Raw genomic sequence first — 15,394 nt, 5'->3', positions numbered from 1 at the left:
CCCTCAAAATTGAAGAGTTGAGAGGAAACATACAGATTAACGTTCTGGAGATTCCAAATGCATCACACTTTGCAGTGTTGTAATTATTTACATCTTATTTCCTTGCCTATTCTAGTAATTTATAAGGCCTACAATGTATATGATAGCCTCACACTATATCCTTTTTTTTTTTAAGATTTTATTTATTTGTTTGAGACAGAGAGAGAGCATGAGTGGGGGGGGCAGGGGAGGGGCAGAGGGAGAGGGAGAAGCAAACTCCCCACTGAGTAGGGAGCCCAACTCAGGGCTCGATCCCAGGACCCATGATCCCAGGGATCATGACCTGAGCCAAAGGCAGACACTTAAGTGCCTGAGCCATCCAGGCACCCCTCACACTACATTCTTTCAGTAAATTTTAAAAGTAACCCTGATTGAGGCATAGTTGGTAAATAACATAAAATACTTTTATTTTAAATGGACATTTGATGAGTTTTGACACAATAATCAAGATAAAGAACATTTCCATTACTCCCCCAAATTCCCCTGTTCTCCATCCCAGTTAATCCCTAGGCAACCACTGATTCAATTTATATTTAGCTTTTCTGGAGTTTTTATATTACTGGAATCATACAGTACAGGCTCCTTTGTATCTGACTTCTCTCAACATAATGATTTTGAGATTAACCCACATTGTTGCATGCATTAGTAGTTTTTTTATTACTGAGTAATATTTCACTGTATGGACATACCATAATTTATTTGTATTATATACATTATATATATAATATATATATATTATAATTTATTCCTTTTCCTTTTCCTGCTGATTGACATTTGGACTGTTTCCAGCTTTTATGATTACCCACTTTCAAGTCTTTGTGTAGACATATGTTTTTGTGCTATACTTTTTTGTGCTATACTTTTTCTCATCCTTTTGCTTTTAACCTATCCATGTCTATATTTAAAGTGGGTTTTCTGCACACAGCATATAGTTGGCTCTTGCTATTTTATCCAATCTGACCATCTCAGCCTTGGTTTTTGTTTTGTTTTGTTTTTAAGATTTATTTATTTATTTTAGAGAGAGATGGAGAGAGAGAGTGCACAAATGGGGGGAGAGGCAGAAGGAGAGGAAGAGAATCTTAAGCAGACACCCTGCTGAGCACAGAGCCCGACTCAAGGCTCAATCTCAGGACCCTGGAATCATGACCTGAGCTGAAATCAAGAGTTGGACACTTCACCAACTGAGCCACCAAGGCACCCTCCAATCTCAGCCTAATTAAAGTGTGTACATTATTTACATTTAATAAATTATAAATATGGTTGTGTAATCTACTTGTGTATAAGTCTTACTACTTAATTGACCCACCTGTTCTTTCTTCTACTTTTCCTCTATTCTTGCTCTCTTTTAGATTAACTATTTTTATGATTACATTTAATCTCTACTACTGCCTCATTAACTATACCTTTTTATGTTTTTAGGGGTTTCCCTACAGATGTTGGTAAACTTTTTCTGTAAAGGGCTAGGTATTAAACAAATGGGCATGGCTGTGTTCCAATAAACTTTATTTACAAAAATAAGCAGTGGCCTGGATTTGACCTATTGGGTTTGCTGAACCTTGCTCAAGGGTTTATAATTTACATCTTTAACCTGTAATATTACAGTTGACTTTCACATAATTTACCACTTACCACTGTAGGGTATCTTAGACCAACACACTTCCATTTCCCTTGCTTTGTACTATTGTTCTCATACATTTTATTTCTACAGGTTATAAACCACACAACACATTATTTTTACTTTGACAACTAATTACATTTTAAAGAAATTTTAAAATGAGGAAAAATATCTTTTATATTTACACACATAGTTACCCTCTGGTGTTGCTCATTCATTTAGTATAGATCTAAATTTCTATTTATTATCATTTTCCTTTTGCTTGAAGAGCTTCCTTAAACATTTCTTGTTGGGCTGATGTGTTGACAATAAATTCTCCCCAATTTTGATAAGTCTGAGGTTTATTTCACCTTCATTTTTTTTTTTTTTTAAAGATTTTATTTATTTATTTGAGAGAGAGAAAGCATGAGAGGCGGGAGGGTCAGAGGGAGAAGCAGACTCCCTGCCGAGCAGGGAGCCCGATGCGGGACTCGATCCTGGGACTCCAGGATCATGACCTGAGCTGAAGGCAGTCGCTTAACCAACTGAGCCACCCAGGCGCCCTTCACCTTCATTTTTGAAGAACATTTTGCTGTGTAAAAAAAATTCTAGGTGGACATATTTTTTTTTTCTTTTTAGCACTCTAAAGAACTTATGTCTTTTAGTTTGCATAGTATATGTAAGTACATATATATTCTTCTTTATTCCTTGGCACATATGTCTTTTTTCCTATGGCTGCTTTTAATATTTTCTCTTTATCACTGGTTTTCAATAATTCGATTACAATGTTCCTTTCTATGGTTTCCTAAGTATTCTACTTGGGAGTTATTAAATTTCGTAGATCTATGAGCTCATAGTTTTTATCAAATTTGAAAAACTTTTGGCCATTACTCAAATATTTTTCCTAGTTCTTACCCCTCTCCTTCTGGGATTCCAATTATACTTATATTAGACTATGTAGTGCTGTCTCACAGGGCACTAAGGCTCTCTTCTTATATTTCATGGTTTTTTCCCTCTCAGATTCATTTTGGATAGTTTTAACTGCTATATACTTCAATGTCACTGATATTTTCTTCTGCAGTGTCTAAATCTGTTGTTAATTCCATCTATAACTGCTTTTCATCTCAGACATTATTTGTTTCATCTCTAGAAGTTACATCTGTTTATTTTTATATCTTCTCTTTTTCTTCATATGCTTGTTTTCCTTTTCCCCCCTGAATATAAAGATCACATTTATAATAACTATTTTAAAATCCTTGTCTGTTAATTCCATCATCTCTGTTGTTTCCAGATCTGTTTCTATTGACTAATTTTTCTTCTTTTTTCCCCTGCTTCTTCATATGCCTAGTAAATTTTGATTTGAGGTTAGACATCATGACTTTTACATTGTTCGGTGCTGGATCTTGTTGTACAGTTATTTGCATATTATTTTGATCCTTTCAAGTCCTTTAGAAAGTTTCTTAGGACAGATCTAGATTCCTTTATTATAGGGCCAAATTTGGCCCCACTTCTAAGATTCAATGAACACTGAATGTTCATATATTCAGTGATGTCTCTTTTCTGACTGGTGGGAAGTCAAATGATTTCTGGCTCTGTATGAGCACTAAGAATTATCCATTTTAAAATTTCTGGTAATTGTTATTGGAAGTTATTCTAGCCTGGTCTTGTGGTTTAGAATTTAGCCAAAGCCTCAGGCTGTGAGCTGAGGCAATATAGGGTCAATCCCATTTGTTTTTCTTCTCTCAGAGATCACAGTCTGGTCCTTATTGTCCAATGTCTAAAAACAACTGTTTTACATATTTTGTCTGGTGTTCTAGTTGTTGACAGCAGGGCAGCAATTCCCATAGCAGTTAATCCTCTGTGGATACATGACTTGAATGTTTACATAAAAATTGAAAAGAAGACAGAAATCTCTATTTCTTTAATTCTTCCAAAAGGGTAGTCTATATTTCCTAAGGAAGAAGAGGCCAAAGATAATTATATGAACTTAATATACAGTAAGTATTATCTAAAGTTTTTAATGTCTAAAGATATTTGAAAATTTTGTCATTTTCTTCTTCATTTCTAAAAGAATCCTTAGCGGGACACCTGGGAGGCTCAGTCAGTTAAGTGTCTGTCTTTGGCTCAGGTCATGATCCCGGGGTCCTGGGATCGAGTGCTGCACCAGGTTCCTTGCTTAACAGGGAGCCTGATTCTCCCTCTGCCTGCCACTCCCCCTGCTTGTGCTCTCTCTCTGACAAATAAATAAATAAAATATTTTTTTAAAAACTTTTAAAAAATAAAAGAATCCTTAGCAATCCAGTGTTTCCTTAAAGTTAGAGCCATTAACATGAATATCCCCACTTCTTCTATAGGCAGTAATGATGATGGCATCAGAAAATTAGGTGACTAACTTATTTATTTCTGTGCCCCGCCCCCCATATCTTCCTTCTATATGTGAAAAAAACTATTCAGCCACAGATTTCAAGAAGCAGACAGAGGTGAATTTAAATAAAAGATGGGAGTCTTAAACACAAAAGCATGGAAGATTTCACTAAAGCATCAGTTTCACAGTTTAAGTGCTTAGGGGTTACTATTTTAAAATAACTAAGATAAAGTCAACAGAGAAAATTAAGGTCTTTCTCAGCCACTTTTTACACTAAAGATCATGAAGTCTTTCAAAGGAGTGAAATATGAAAGCTCTGAGAAACTGTGCATGGAATAACACACTTCAGGACTGACAAACCCTTATTATAATACTGCTTTTGAAATAAATCCCCAGGTCTCTTTCTTTGCCACACACTAGATTGTAATTAAATGTCAGATTTCTTGGTTTGCAACCAAAACCAATTACCCAAGTTCCTCAAGTTTAACAATATGTAAAATAGCTGCTGGTTGTAGCAAAGTCACAATGGGTATTTACAAGCTACTGACAGTTAACAGCTCCTATTCTCTAGGGACAAATATTCTTTTTAAGTGTAAATTGCATCAGGTAGTTCTTTGGTTGGGTTTATTTTTAATCTTTTGCTTTGATTTCCATTTCAATAAAATAAGAAATAATCTAAGTATGTTCTACAGCAGTGTGCTTCAAAGAAACCAGGAAATTATGGGTCAACCAATATGAATATTGAGAAGGAGAATATGACTGGATTTAGGCATAAAAACAAAAAGGAAGGGATTTTCCAGACTAAGAAGAGAAGTGCAAGGACAACTGACATTTGAGGTTGAAGAAGGAATTAACTTGCTTGTTTTAGCAACATCTAACAATGTCAACCTACTCCTTCACTTTATAAAAAGTTTTCCTTTTGGCTTCTGTGATTCCATACTCTCCTGGTTGTTCTGTACCTTTCTGTCTACACTTTCTCATTATCCTTCATAGGTTCTTCTTCCTATATTCATCCCTTTTGAAAGTTTCTAAGTGCTTTGTCCTTGGTCTCTGTGCTTTTCAATCCACATACTCTCTAGGCAATCTCGTGTCCTTCCATACTGTCCAGGTACCATCTAAATGCTGATATGTCCCAAACCTATATTCAACTGTCTGCTGAGTTTCCTGTACACATACCTCAAATTCAAAAAATCCTAAAATTGAATTAATCTTCCTTGAACCACTCACCTCTGGCATATCTCATTTCAGTCAATAACACCACAATTATTTAACTACTGCCCAATCCAGAAAATTGTCTGATATCCCGACTACTCTTAGAACCAGAACATGACATTCCTCATATCTAATCAGTCACCATGTCCTTTCATTATATTTTCTTAACATCTCTAATCCTTCCAATTCTCTCTACTACTACCATCTTCTTAGTCCAGGTCACCACCACCTTTCTTCTATCAGCTATATTATAATTGGACTCCTTACTTTATTCCAGCCTTGCTCCTGTTCAAAATATTATCCACATTTAAATAGAGTAATCTTTCTTTTTCCAAAGGAAACCACTCTCTTGAAGTTGGTCTTTGGTGTTTAGCATTGCCATCCATGATACACACACAAACAGGCAGGCAGACAGACACACACAGACAGACACAGATGCAGCTCAATATACCATATATAGTATATGGAAGCCAGCCTTTAAGATGGCTTCTCTATGATCCTTGCCTCTAGGTATTCACATCCTTGTGTGGTCCCATCCCATATCAAATCAGGGCTGGTCTGTAAAATCAGTAGAATACAGCAGATGTGATGGTGTGTAACTTCCCAGGCTATGCCATAAAAGACTGTAGCTTCTGTCTTGCTCTCTTGGATCACTTTCTCTGAGGGAACCCAGTAGCCACAAGAACAATCCTGCAGCCCTATGGAGAAGCCAACATTGAGAAGAAGTGGAGTCTCCTATCAAGAGCCAGTACCAACTTCTCAGCCATGTTGTGAGCCACCTTAGAATTGAATCCTCCAGCCCCATCAAACCTTTAGATGACTGCAACCCTAGCTGACATGGGATCGCAACCCAATGAGATCCCGAATTGCCCAGCTAAACTGCTCCTCAATTCCAAATCCATAAAAACATGAGATAATAAAGGATTATTGTTGTTTTAAGCCACTAAGTACGGCCATAATTTGCTATATGGTATTAAATAACTAAATATGGCATGGTTATTGCATGTACTTAGATGTTACATAAATGGTTGTACTGTATTCAACCTTCTACAACTTGCCTTTTATGCTCAATAATGCTTTGAGATTTATCCAAATTGAATCACATTTCTGTATCATTCATTTAAAGTCCTATGTAGAATTTTACTGTAGGAATATACCACAATTTATTCATCCCTTGAAAAAACAGATTTTTTTGTTCTTTATTATAAAGAAAAAGAAGGCTAAGAGAGTTAACAGCACTCCTTGTTTTTAGTTTCCAATATAAATCTGGCCAAATTTTCTTTTCCTTTTTGAGCTCTTTGTTTCACATTTTACTCCTTATGCCATCTGGAATTTACTTTTGTGAGGTAAGAAGTCAATTTTAACAGCAGTATTTATTGAATAGTGTGCCTTTTCTCTTGATTTACAATGCTAATTCTATCACACATCAAATTTCCATATATGCAATGTTTCTCTAATCTGACCCTACAATCTTCCTGAACCAGTATTTCACTGTTTTGATTATTATGGTTTTAAAAATACATCTTCATATGTGGTTTGGGCAAACCTTCCCCCCTTTTCTACTCCAAATTTATCTTAGGTATTTGTATAGTTTTATTCTTTCATATGAATTTTTAAATAAGTTCAGCAGTTCCTGTTGGGGTTTAGATTAGCATTGCACTGGAGTTTATAAATTCATGTGAGGGAAGCTGACAATTTTTACAATGTTGTCTTCACATTCATTAATGTGTTATAGCTCTGCATTTATTTTTATCTTATTTTATGTCCTTCAACAAAGTTTATTCTTCCTAATATATGTTTTAGTTTTTTTTACTAGTATCGTGCCTAGATAGCTTCAAACAATTTATTTTTAATACTCACTTCTACATTCATAAATATAATTCCAAAGGCCCATACACTTTCTCATTAAATTATATGTTAGGCAAGACATAAGATCACCATTTTAATAGAATAAACTAAATATTATTTTGGTGATAGTAAGGTCCTACCTTACATTATTGCAAAATTACATTATGTCAAAAATATCTTTGAAATCTGTAATTAACATGTATAAACAAAACGTACTTGCTTCACAATAATCTCAGAAGAATCCATTTAACTATGAAAATTGATCACTGAAATTTTCTTTACATTATTCATAATATATTAAATATACTAAATCTGTCACATATTAACATCATTTGAAGAATACTCATGTTGAAAACCATGTAAATATTTATGTAGGAAATATCTTTCCACAGCAATATGAGAAAGCCCAATTATATAATCATAACTTTAGTAGCTTAATAAATCCAGTTGTTTCTTTCTAACCAGTAGTCTAAATTAATTTTTTAAAAATATTTAAATTATTTATTTAGGAGAGAGAGAGAGCAGGGGAGGAGCAGAAGAGAGGGACAAGCAGACTCCCTGCTGAGTGCAGAGCCCAATGATTGATCTCAGGACCCTGAGATCATGACCTGAGCCGAAACCAAGAGTTGGAAGCTTAACCAACTGAGCCACCCAGGTGCCCCTATAAATTAATTTTAATCACATCAACTACATATTTCACTTTGTACCTCAGGTGAATCAGTATTTGTACAACCGAATCTCTGTAAACTATGTAAAACTATTTTTGTGAAGTTATTATGAGGCTTAAATGATGAAGGTTGGAAAAACACAGTTATAAACCATCTTTGAATATATGGTATTATCAGTCTGATGTTAAACAGCCATACAACCTATGTACCTTTTGTTAATTCTGGTTTTTCTAAAATGAATTCATGAAAATATTTCTCATAAATGTCAAAACCATTTGTGCTAAAAGGTCATCCCCTCCTATCTTTTCATTCATGTACTCATTCTTCTGAGAATTAAAAATTTTTGTTTCCTTTTATAAAAATGAAGTCCTGTCCCAATATAGTACTATAACGTTTTTTCCTTTTAAAACCAATGCTTTTGATGGTGCTGCTGTGAAAGTAACTTTATTAAACCTTGACCTTTGGCCCACTTTAACTTCTGGGTAGTGAGAAGCAGAATACAGTCCTAAAGTACAGACAGTGGAGTAAGCAGAAAAAGCATGGTTTTGGAATCTCAGCTTGACAGTTCTCAAGTTTTACCACAGGAGACACCTTGAATCCATGGGCACACTACTGAATATAACTGTACCTCAGTTTTCTCACTTATAACGTAGGGGTTCTCGTATGTCACAAGGCTGCTGAGAAGATTCAATGAGAATATGTGAAAAAAAACGCCTCCTTTAATAGTTTCTCTTGATTTTCCTAAAAACTATAGTCTTAACACAAAGTCTAAAATCATAGAATATATCCGATCACTCCTTTAAATCTCAATATAACAAATCTGACTTGTTCCACTGAGGGCAACAAGAAGAAAAACAGTACATACTATACAAACCAATTCCATGTTTCTTGGTATTTTTGGATAATTGACCTCTTTGAGACACTGATAAGGTATGGATTCCTCCCTTGGCCCTATTTCCTGATATTCAAACAATTTATACATAAAAATTTTAGATATAATTTATTTTATTGCATCAGAAACTGATTTCCTTCATATTGCCTGTTACGGACTGAATTTGTGCCCCTGCCCAATTCATAGGTGTGACTATCTGGAGATGGGTTGTTAGGAGGTAACTACCGTTAAATGAGGTCATAAAGGACAAAGGACAGGCCCCAATCTGTTAGGACTGTGGATTTATAAGAGTAAGAACTCTCCCCACTCCCCACCATGTGAGAACACAGAGAGAAAGTAGCTATCTGCCAGCTCATGGAGTTCTTACCAGAACCAGACCATGCTGGCACCCATGCCTCAGACTTCCAGCCTCCAGAACTGTGAAAAAATAAATTTTTGTTGTTTAAGCCACCCAGCCTATGCTATTTTGTTATGGCAGCCCAAGCAGACTACTACATTGTCATATTTTTAAAATAAATGTTGACAAAAACTAAAGTATTTTCCTCATTTTTAACCCCAAATTAATGGCCATTTCCTATTTTTCTAAAGAGATAATATTGTACAAATTAATTAAAATAAACTTTAATTCTACATAAAAAACCATTTCAATTACAAGGCTGCTATTGTTTGATTTGCATAAAGAAGTCACACAATGGCCTGGTTTTGGAACATGGTTAACTTGAATATCATCTTTGCTATCTAAAAGGTTGTGCCTTTTTGTTTTCATGAAAAGAAGTGAAAATTCTGAGACTCTGAGAAAGATATGTAGTAACAAATATAAACACAGCTCACTTTTGCCAGATGATGATGGTAGGCTAGGTATGTGCAAGGAGCCTAAGAATTTCCTAAGACTCTTAGAAGTGAATTCATATCACTGTTTTGATGCAGTGTCAAAAGAAAAGACTACAAATCCAAAATTTGATTTTAAGGTTTCTGAGTGGAAGTAATCTTCAAGAGCCCTGAGGTTTTTCAATTCTTATAGAGAAACTGATACAGCTTTCCATTCATGACCAGCCCCAGGGAAACTTCCTCCATCAGTTGGGAAATTCACAATGTTGTCTATTTCTAATTACTGTTGGTTAAAGGAGCTCATCATGATTGTTCTATCAAATTCGCAATAATGACTAAAAGGTCTTAAATTGGAAGTTATACTTATTCATAAAACCCTAAATATCTCCGAATAAATCAAGCCATAAGTAAACTCTTGTACTAATTTTTCTCTCTTCTTAAAAAGCAAAACTCCTGTCCAAAGTTTAATCAAGCAAAGGAAAATATTCTATTTTGATAAAATCTTCTTCTCATGATGGTGATTACTTCTATGGTAGCAGGCAAGGCTTCCTTTAGGGCTGTTGGAAGAGCCTTCAACTCTAGTATTTGCCAATGAAAAAAAAGAAACCCAATGTATTATTACAATGGGTGGGGCTCCTTTCTTCTCTGAGGCAATATAAATATGCATGTTACTAAGCTTGGAAGATGCACCATCTGCGCAGAGTACCAAGATCTTCCTTAGTGTCAAAAAAATTTTTTTTTCTGGTAGTTATTTTGGCAAAGAAATTTAACAATCTTTCAAAGATGGTAACGACCATTAATGTTAACAGCTTGTCTAATTTCTGTAAGAGAATCTCACATATTTGAGATTTTTCTTGGACTGTGTCAACACGCTTATTAACAGACAAAAACTAGGAACTAACTCCTTAGAACAAATCAGTAGTTTCATCAAGTTGCATTCTGTAGGGAAATGGGATAATTGCTAATTCCTTCAAAGCTTCAAATTATTGGAATAAATGACAGGAATCCTAGAATGGATGACATCATCTGAAGTTTGACATAAATTTGCTTCTACTCCAAGCTAAGTCAGTTCAAAACTGTCAGCACATAAAACTTAAAGGTCTTTCCAATTTCACGTGGCAGCTTTTCTTGGCAACGTGAAAGTCAATTTTATAGAACCTTTTCAAAAAAGGTTTTTGTGAAAGAACAAATTCAATCACATTTTGGTAGTTCCTAACTGAAACTTCTACTTATAACAAAAAATCCAAACTGTAAGATATATTTAAAAAATGGAAAACTATAAGCTCTTTCAGCTTTCCCAACTTCATACTTAGGTTGGTGAGAACTCTGCCACATTAAAAAACTAAGGCTTTGTGTTCTATCATCTTTGGTGATTAGGCGATTTTATTACTTTCATTTCTTTTTTGTTGTCAAGTTTTTAAAAAGTTGGAATGAAAGATAGTAGTGGGGTAGTTTGTGTCCTCAACATGAGGACAATAAATACAGAATTTCCAAATGTGTATAGGAGTGGCCATTAATAAAACAAGATGACTCAAACGAATCTTTCTTTTTCCCAAAACTATTTGAAAAGCAACAGGAAAGGCTCTACAATATATAAAGAATCCTTACAAATCAATACTAAGATGGTCAATATTTTTAAATGGGCAAAAAGTTTGAATGCTTTACTAAAGAAAATATTTGAATGGTTAATAAGCACATTAAAAGACGCTCAACATCAGGATGCCTGGGTGGCTCAGTTGGTTAAGCTTCTGCCTTTCGCTCAGGTCATGATCCTGGGGTCCTGGGATTGAGCCCTGAGTCGGGCTCCCCACTCAGCAAGGAGTCGGCTTCTCCCTCTGCCCCTCCCCCGCTCATGCTCTCTCTCTCTCTCTCTCTCTCTCTTTCTCTCTCTAATAAATAAATAAAATCTTAAAAAAATAAAAGATGCTCAATATCATTAGTCATCAGTGAAATGTAAATTAAAACCATAATGAGGGGTGCCTGGGTGGCTCAGTCAGTTAAGCATCTGCTTTTGGCTCAGGTCGTGATCCCAGGATTGGGACTGAGCCCCAAGTCGGGCTCCCTACTCAGCGGGCAGTCTGCTTCTTCCTCTCCCCCTACCCCTCCCTATCCCGCCCCCTGGCTTATGCTCTCTCTCCCACTCACTCTCTCTCAAATAAATAAAATTAAAAAAAAACACACAATGAAATAATACTACATATCCACTAAAATATCTATAATCAAGAAGATTGATCCAAATAAGTGTTGGGGAGGATACAGGGAAACTGGAACCCTTATATGTTGCCGGTGGGAATGCAAAGTAGTACAGCCACTGTGGAAAATAGTCTTGTAATTTCTCCAAAAGTCAAGTATATACCATATAATTCAGCCATTCCACTAAGTACCTACCCAAGAGAAATGAAAACATATGTTCACACAGACTTATAAGCAAATGTTGATACCAGCAGTATTAACAGTCCAAAATGGAAAACAATCCAAACACCTCTCACTTGGTGAATAAACAAAATGTGATATTTCCATATACTAGAATATTTCTCAGCAGTAAAAATAAAGGAAAGAACTGAAACACCCACTACAATAGGGATAAACCTCAAGAGCATTATGATATGCAAAAGACTACATATTATAGGAATCCATTTATATGACATTTTTGGAAAAGATTTCATTATTAGAGGCAGAAAGTAGATTAGTGGTTGCCTGAGGCAGAAGGTAGGAGAAGGGACTGATTGCAAAACAGGAATAAGGAAACTTTAAGGGGTGAAGGAAGTAGTTAGTCTAAAGCCGGACTGTTATGATGCTATGACACGATACGTGAATTTTATGGTATGTAAAATTTACCTCAATAAAGCTTTAAAAAAAAGTAACAGGACAAAAAACAAAGAAAAAGTTGGGGCACGTACTTAGTTCTCCATACCATCCATAGACCTTAGGTTAAGAATTTATATATTATCTATACTTGGGTTGATTAAACAGATGATTGTTTAAGCAGATGCTTAACTGACTGAACCACCCAGACACCCTGATTGTTTATTCTTAAACAGGAATTTTCAATAACCTTTCATTACTAGAATTATTTGCCCTCAAACAATTCTTGTAAGAAATCTTGTACCTTTTGTTAACTACAAAATAAACACAACTGTCTACCACAATTCTCAATACAGGGTTAATTTAGTAGCATTACATTCTGGATAGAGAAATGAAGACAGCTAGAAGAGATTATTTTCCTTGTTCTTATTCTAGAGCACCTTTGGCACTTTCCCAATTGCTAAGGTGAAGATACATCCTGGCTTATCCTATTAAAAATTGTCAGGAAAACTCTGGTTGTCCCCTTTTCATCCTCAAAAGTATCCTGGGTTGGATGATCAATTATACATTCAGCCTGTCTGTAGCAGAATTACTCTCATCCTTAACTTTCATTAACATGAAGGGAAACCCCCTGAAGGCTCTGGAGATCTTAAGTAGGTATAAACAATGCAATCATAAAGATTTCACTGTTAGTCATTTTATAGTTGAGGATCAGGGGCACAGAGAAATTAAAATGAGAAGCCTCAAGCCACATTTTTTTAGATTAGAGGGCTTTAACACTACTACCAACACTGTTTATAGAGTGAGTATTTCTGGTGGACAAGTACCATTTCTTCAGGGTAAGTACATTTTTCTCTCTGAGGTGGTACTTTTACTATTTTCACCATTTCACAGATGAGAAAAGAGCTTTGAGAAGCTAATTACCTTGCCTAAGGTTATAAGGTGGTTAAATGGTGAAACTGGGAATGTAAACCAAGGTCTGCTTGACTCCAAACTTGTTTCTTAACCTCTAAGCATAATGCCTCTCCTGAAAGAGAACACGGGTATGGGTGTGGGTACATATGCGTGCCCTGTGCGCCTGTGCGCCAGATATCCAAAGTGGTTCTCCAACTGAGGGTCCGTGAGCTGGTTTGAGGGAGTCTGCATCACTAAGAAATTATGCGTAAAATTTCCTATGTATATATATAACTTTTCTCTAAAGAAAGAGTCTAGAGCTTTCACCAGATCTTCAAAAATATTTGTGATGTAAGAAAAACTAAGAACCTTTTAGACTGCTTTGGTAAGAAGGTTAAACATTGGGTGCTCGGGTGGCTCAGTTGGTTAAGCGGCTGCCTTCGGCTCAGGTCATGATCCTGGAGTCCCAGGACTGAGTCCCGCATCGGGCTCCCTGCTCAGCAGGGAGTCTGCTTCTCCCTCTGACCCTCCGCCCTCTCATGCTCTCTCTATTTCATTCTCTCTCAAATAAATAAATAAAATCTTTTAAAAAAAAAAAAAAGAAGGTTAAACATTTAAGATAATATATACCCTTTATATCAGGTATTATAGTCATGATTAGAAGATCCATCAAACAACACAATAAGCAATTACTGAAAGGAAGTATAGATTAGGCATGTATACGAGTTACATAAATATAATGTGGTATTTTAGATTTTGTATTTTTAAAAAATAGGGGTCCTCATTTAATACAGAATATGATCCAGCAGCCTCAACTAAAAGGAATGAATGACAGCAGAGATGTTTACTACTGAAGTAGTAGCTGTGTATTAGGCAATTTTCTCATATGCTATACAGACCTAAGGTAAAATTGTTTTAGAAGTAAAAATAAGAAAGATGTATAATTTGGGGATAGTAAGGACAATGAGCTGCATTAAATCAATTATGTGCTTCTATTTCTTGATAACTAATAGGAGTTGGTTTTCTTAGGTAGGGCAATAGTATTGGTAGGAATTTGGGCAGTCACGTTTTTGTTTTTTTGTTTTTGAAGTACGTATCTTTTCAACCCCTTATGCAACATAGGGCAACCTACTAGCATTTATGTCCTAGAATAATATTCATCCAGATACCCCAGTACAACTGTACCATTTTTACATTATTGAAATACTTCCATATAGGGTAATAGCAACTGCGTAAGTTTAAACAGCTTTGGGTGGGGGGAGGGTTCTGATAACAATGCAAATATCTATTCTGAGGAGTAACAGGGGATCCTAGGACTTTCAAAATTCCTCTGAGGCTTCTTCACTTTAGGTGTCTATAAGTTTGCTAGATGCTCTTTTGACGGTTGCTTTGTCTATAAATTAATGTTTATAAGGTTGAAATTTGAATTCTATCAAACTAAACTTGATACAGAGGAAATATATATAACATTCAACCCTAAGCAAACAATATAAACTGTAGATGTGCAATACTGGGTAAGAGAAATGACAGTAAGGTTGTAAACATATTCCCCCACTACTGTAACAACAACCACGCCTCCATCCTGTTGCCAGTTTGCAGCATCATGTACATTCACAAAGGACTGTATGTGGTCCCCAAACATCTGTTCATTCTTTCTCACATCAAAGAAGGATATCACAGCCCTGAGTTTAAGGGAAGGAAAAAACAATCAGGGCAGGAGGTCTCAGATTTTGAATTGCTTCTGTCTAGGTGCCGATGATACGAAGGGGCTCGAGAGTTTGATCGTGATCCATAAAAGGAAGGTCCAATGGTTAGGAAATACTAAAGATGGTGCTTCTGTGATCTTCACATTACCTATGTGCCCAGTTTTAAAACATAAATGAAAAGATGAGATAATAACATTCCATGATCTATGAAAATTTGATGGGTCTATTTAGTTTTTCTTTCTGATCTCTCCTCTAAATTCACCGCATCTTCATTCAAATTTTATTTCTCTTCTTTAACACTGCCCCACCTCCATCTTCTCTGTCTGATTCCAAGTCCATCTTAAGTGAAGGAGTATGATTTATAAATTTATATGTTAGAGAATGAAAAATATTGAGTTAAGGAAAAAAAATATACATAAAAAATGGATTTGCCAAAACTCACCATCAGAGGGCACAACAGTACTGCAATAAACAACTCCCAAATTCTGCCAAGAAGAGAGCCTCTGGTGCACCTAGAAAATACAAAAAGACACATCCACGGTC

The 15,394-nt window shown here is 35.6% G+C and overlaps 1 protein-coding gene across 1 annotated transcript in view; it reads right to left on the bottom strand.

The window, feature by feature from the left end:
- MCU (mitochondrial calcium uniporter) overlaps positions 1-15,394 on the bottom strand; it is a 198,774-nt gene that overhangs the window by 24,914 nt on the left and 158,466 nt on the right. The window contains exon 2 of the mRNA XM_032423978.1: positions 15,294-15,363. Coding sequence (XP_032279869.1) covers positions 15,294-15,363 — 70 coding nt within the window. The remainder of the gene's footprint in view (positions 1-15,293; positions 15,364-15,394) is intronic.

The sequence above is a fragment of the Phoca vitulina genome, unplaced genomic scaffold (genome assembly GCF_004348235.1).
Source record: "Phoca vitulina isolate PV1807 unplaced genomic scaffold, GSC_HSeal_1.0 scaffold29, whole genome shotgun sequence".
Classification (NCBI taxonomy): Eukaryota; Metazoa; Chordata; class Mammalia; order Carnivora; family Phocidae; genus Phoca; species Phoca vitulina.
The sequence above is the reverse complement of the archived record's forward strand: the minus strand, read 5'-3'. Positions and strand labels throughout refer to the sequence as shown.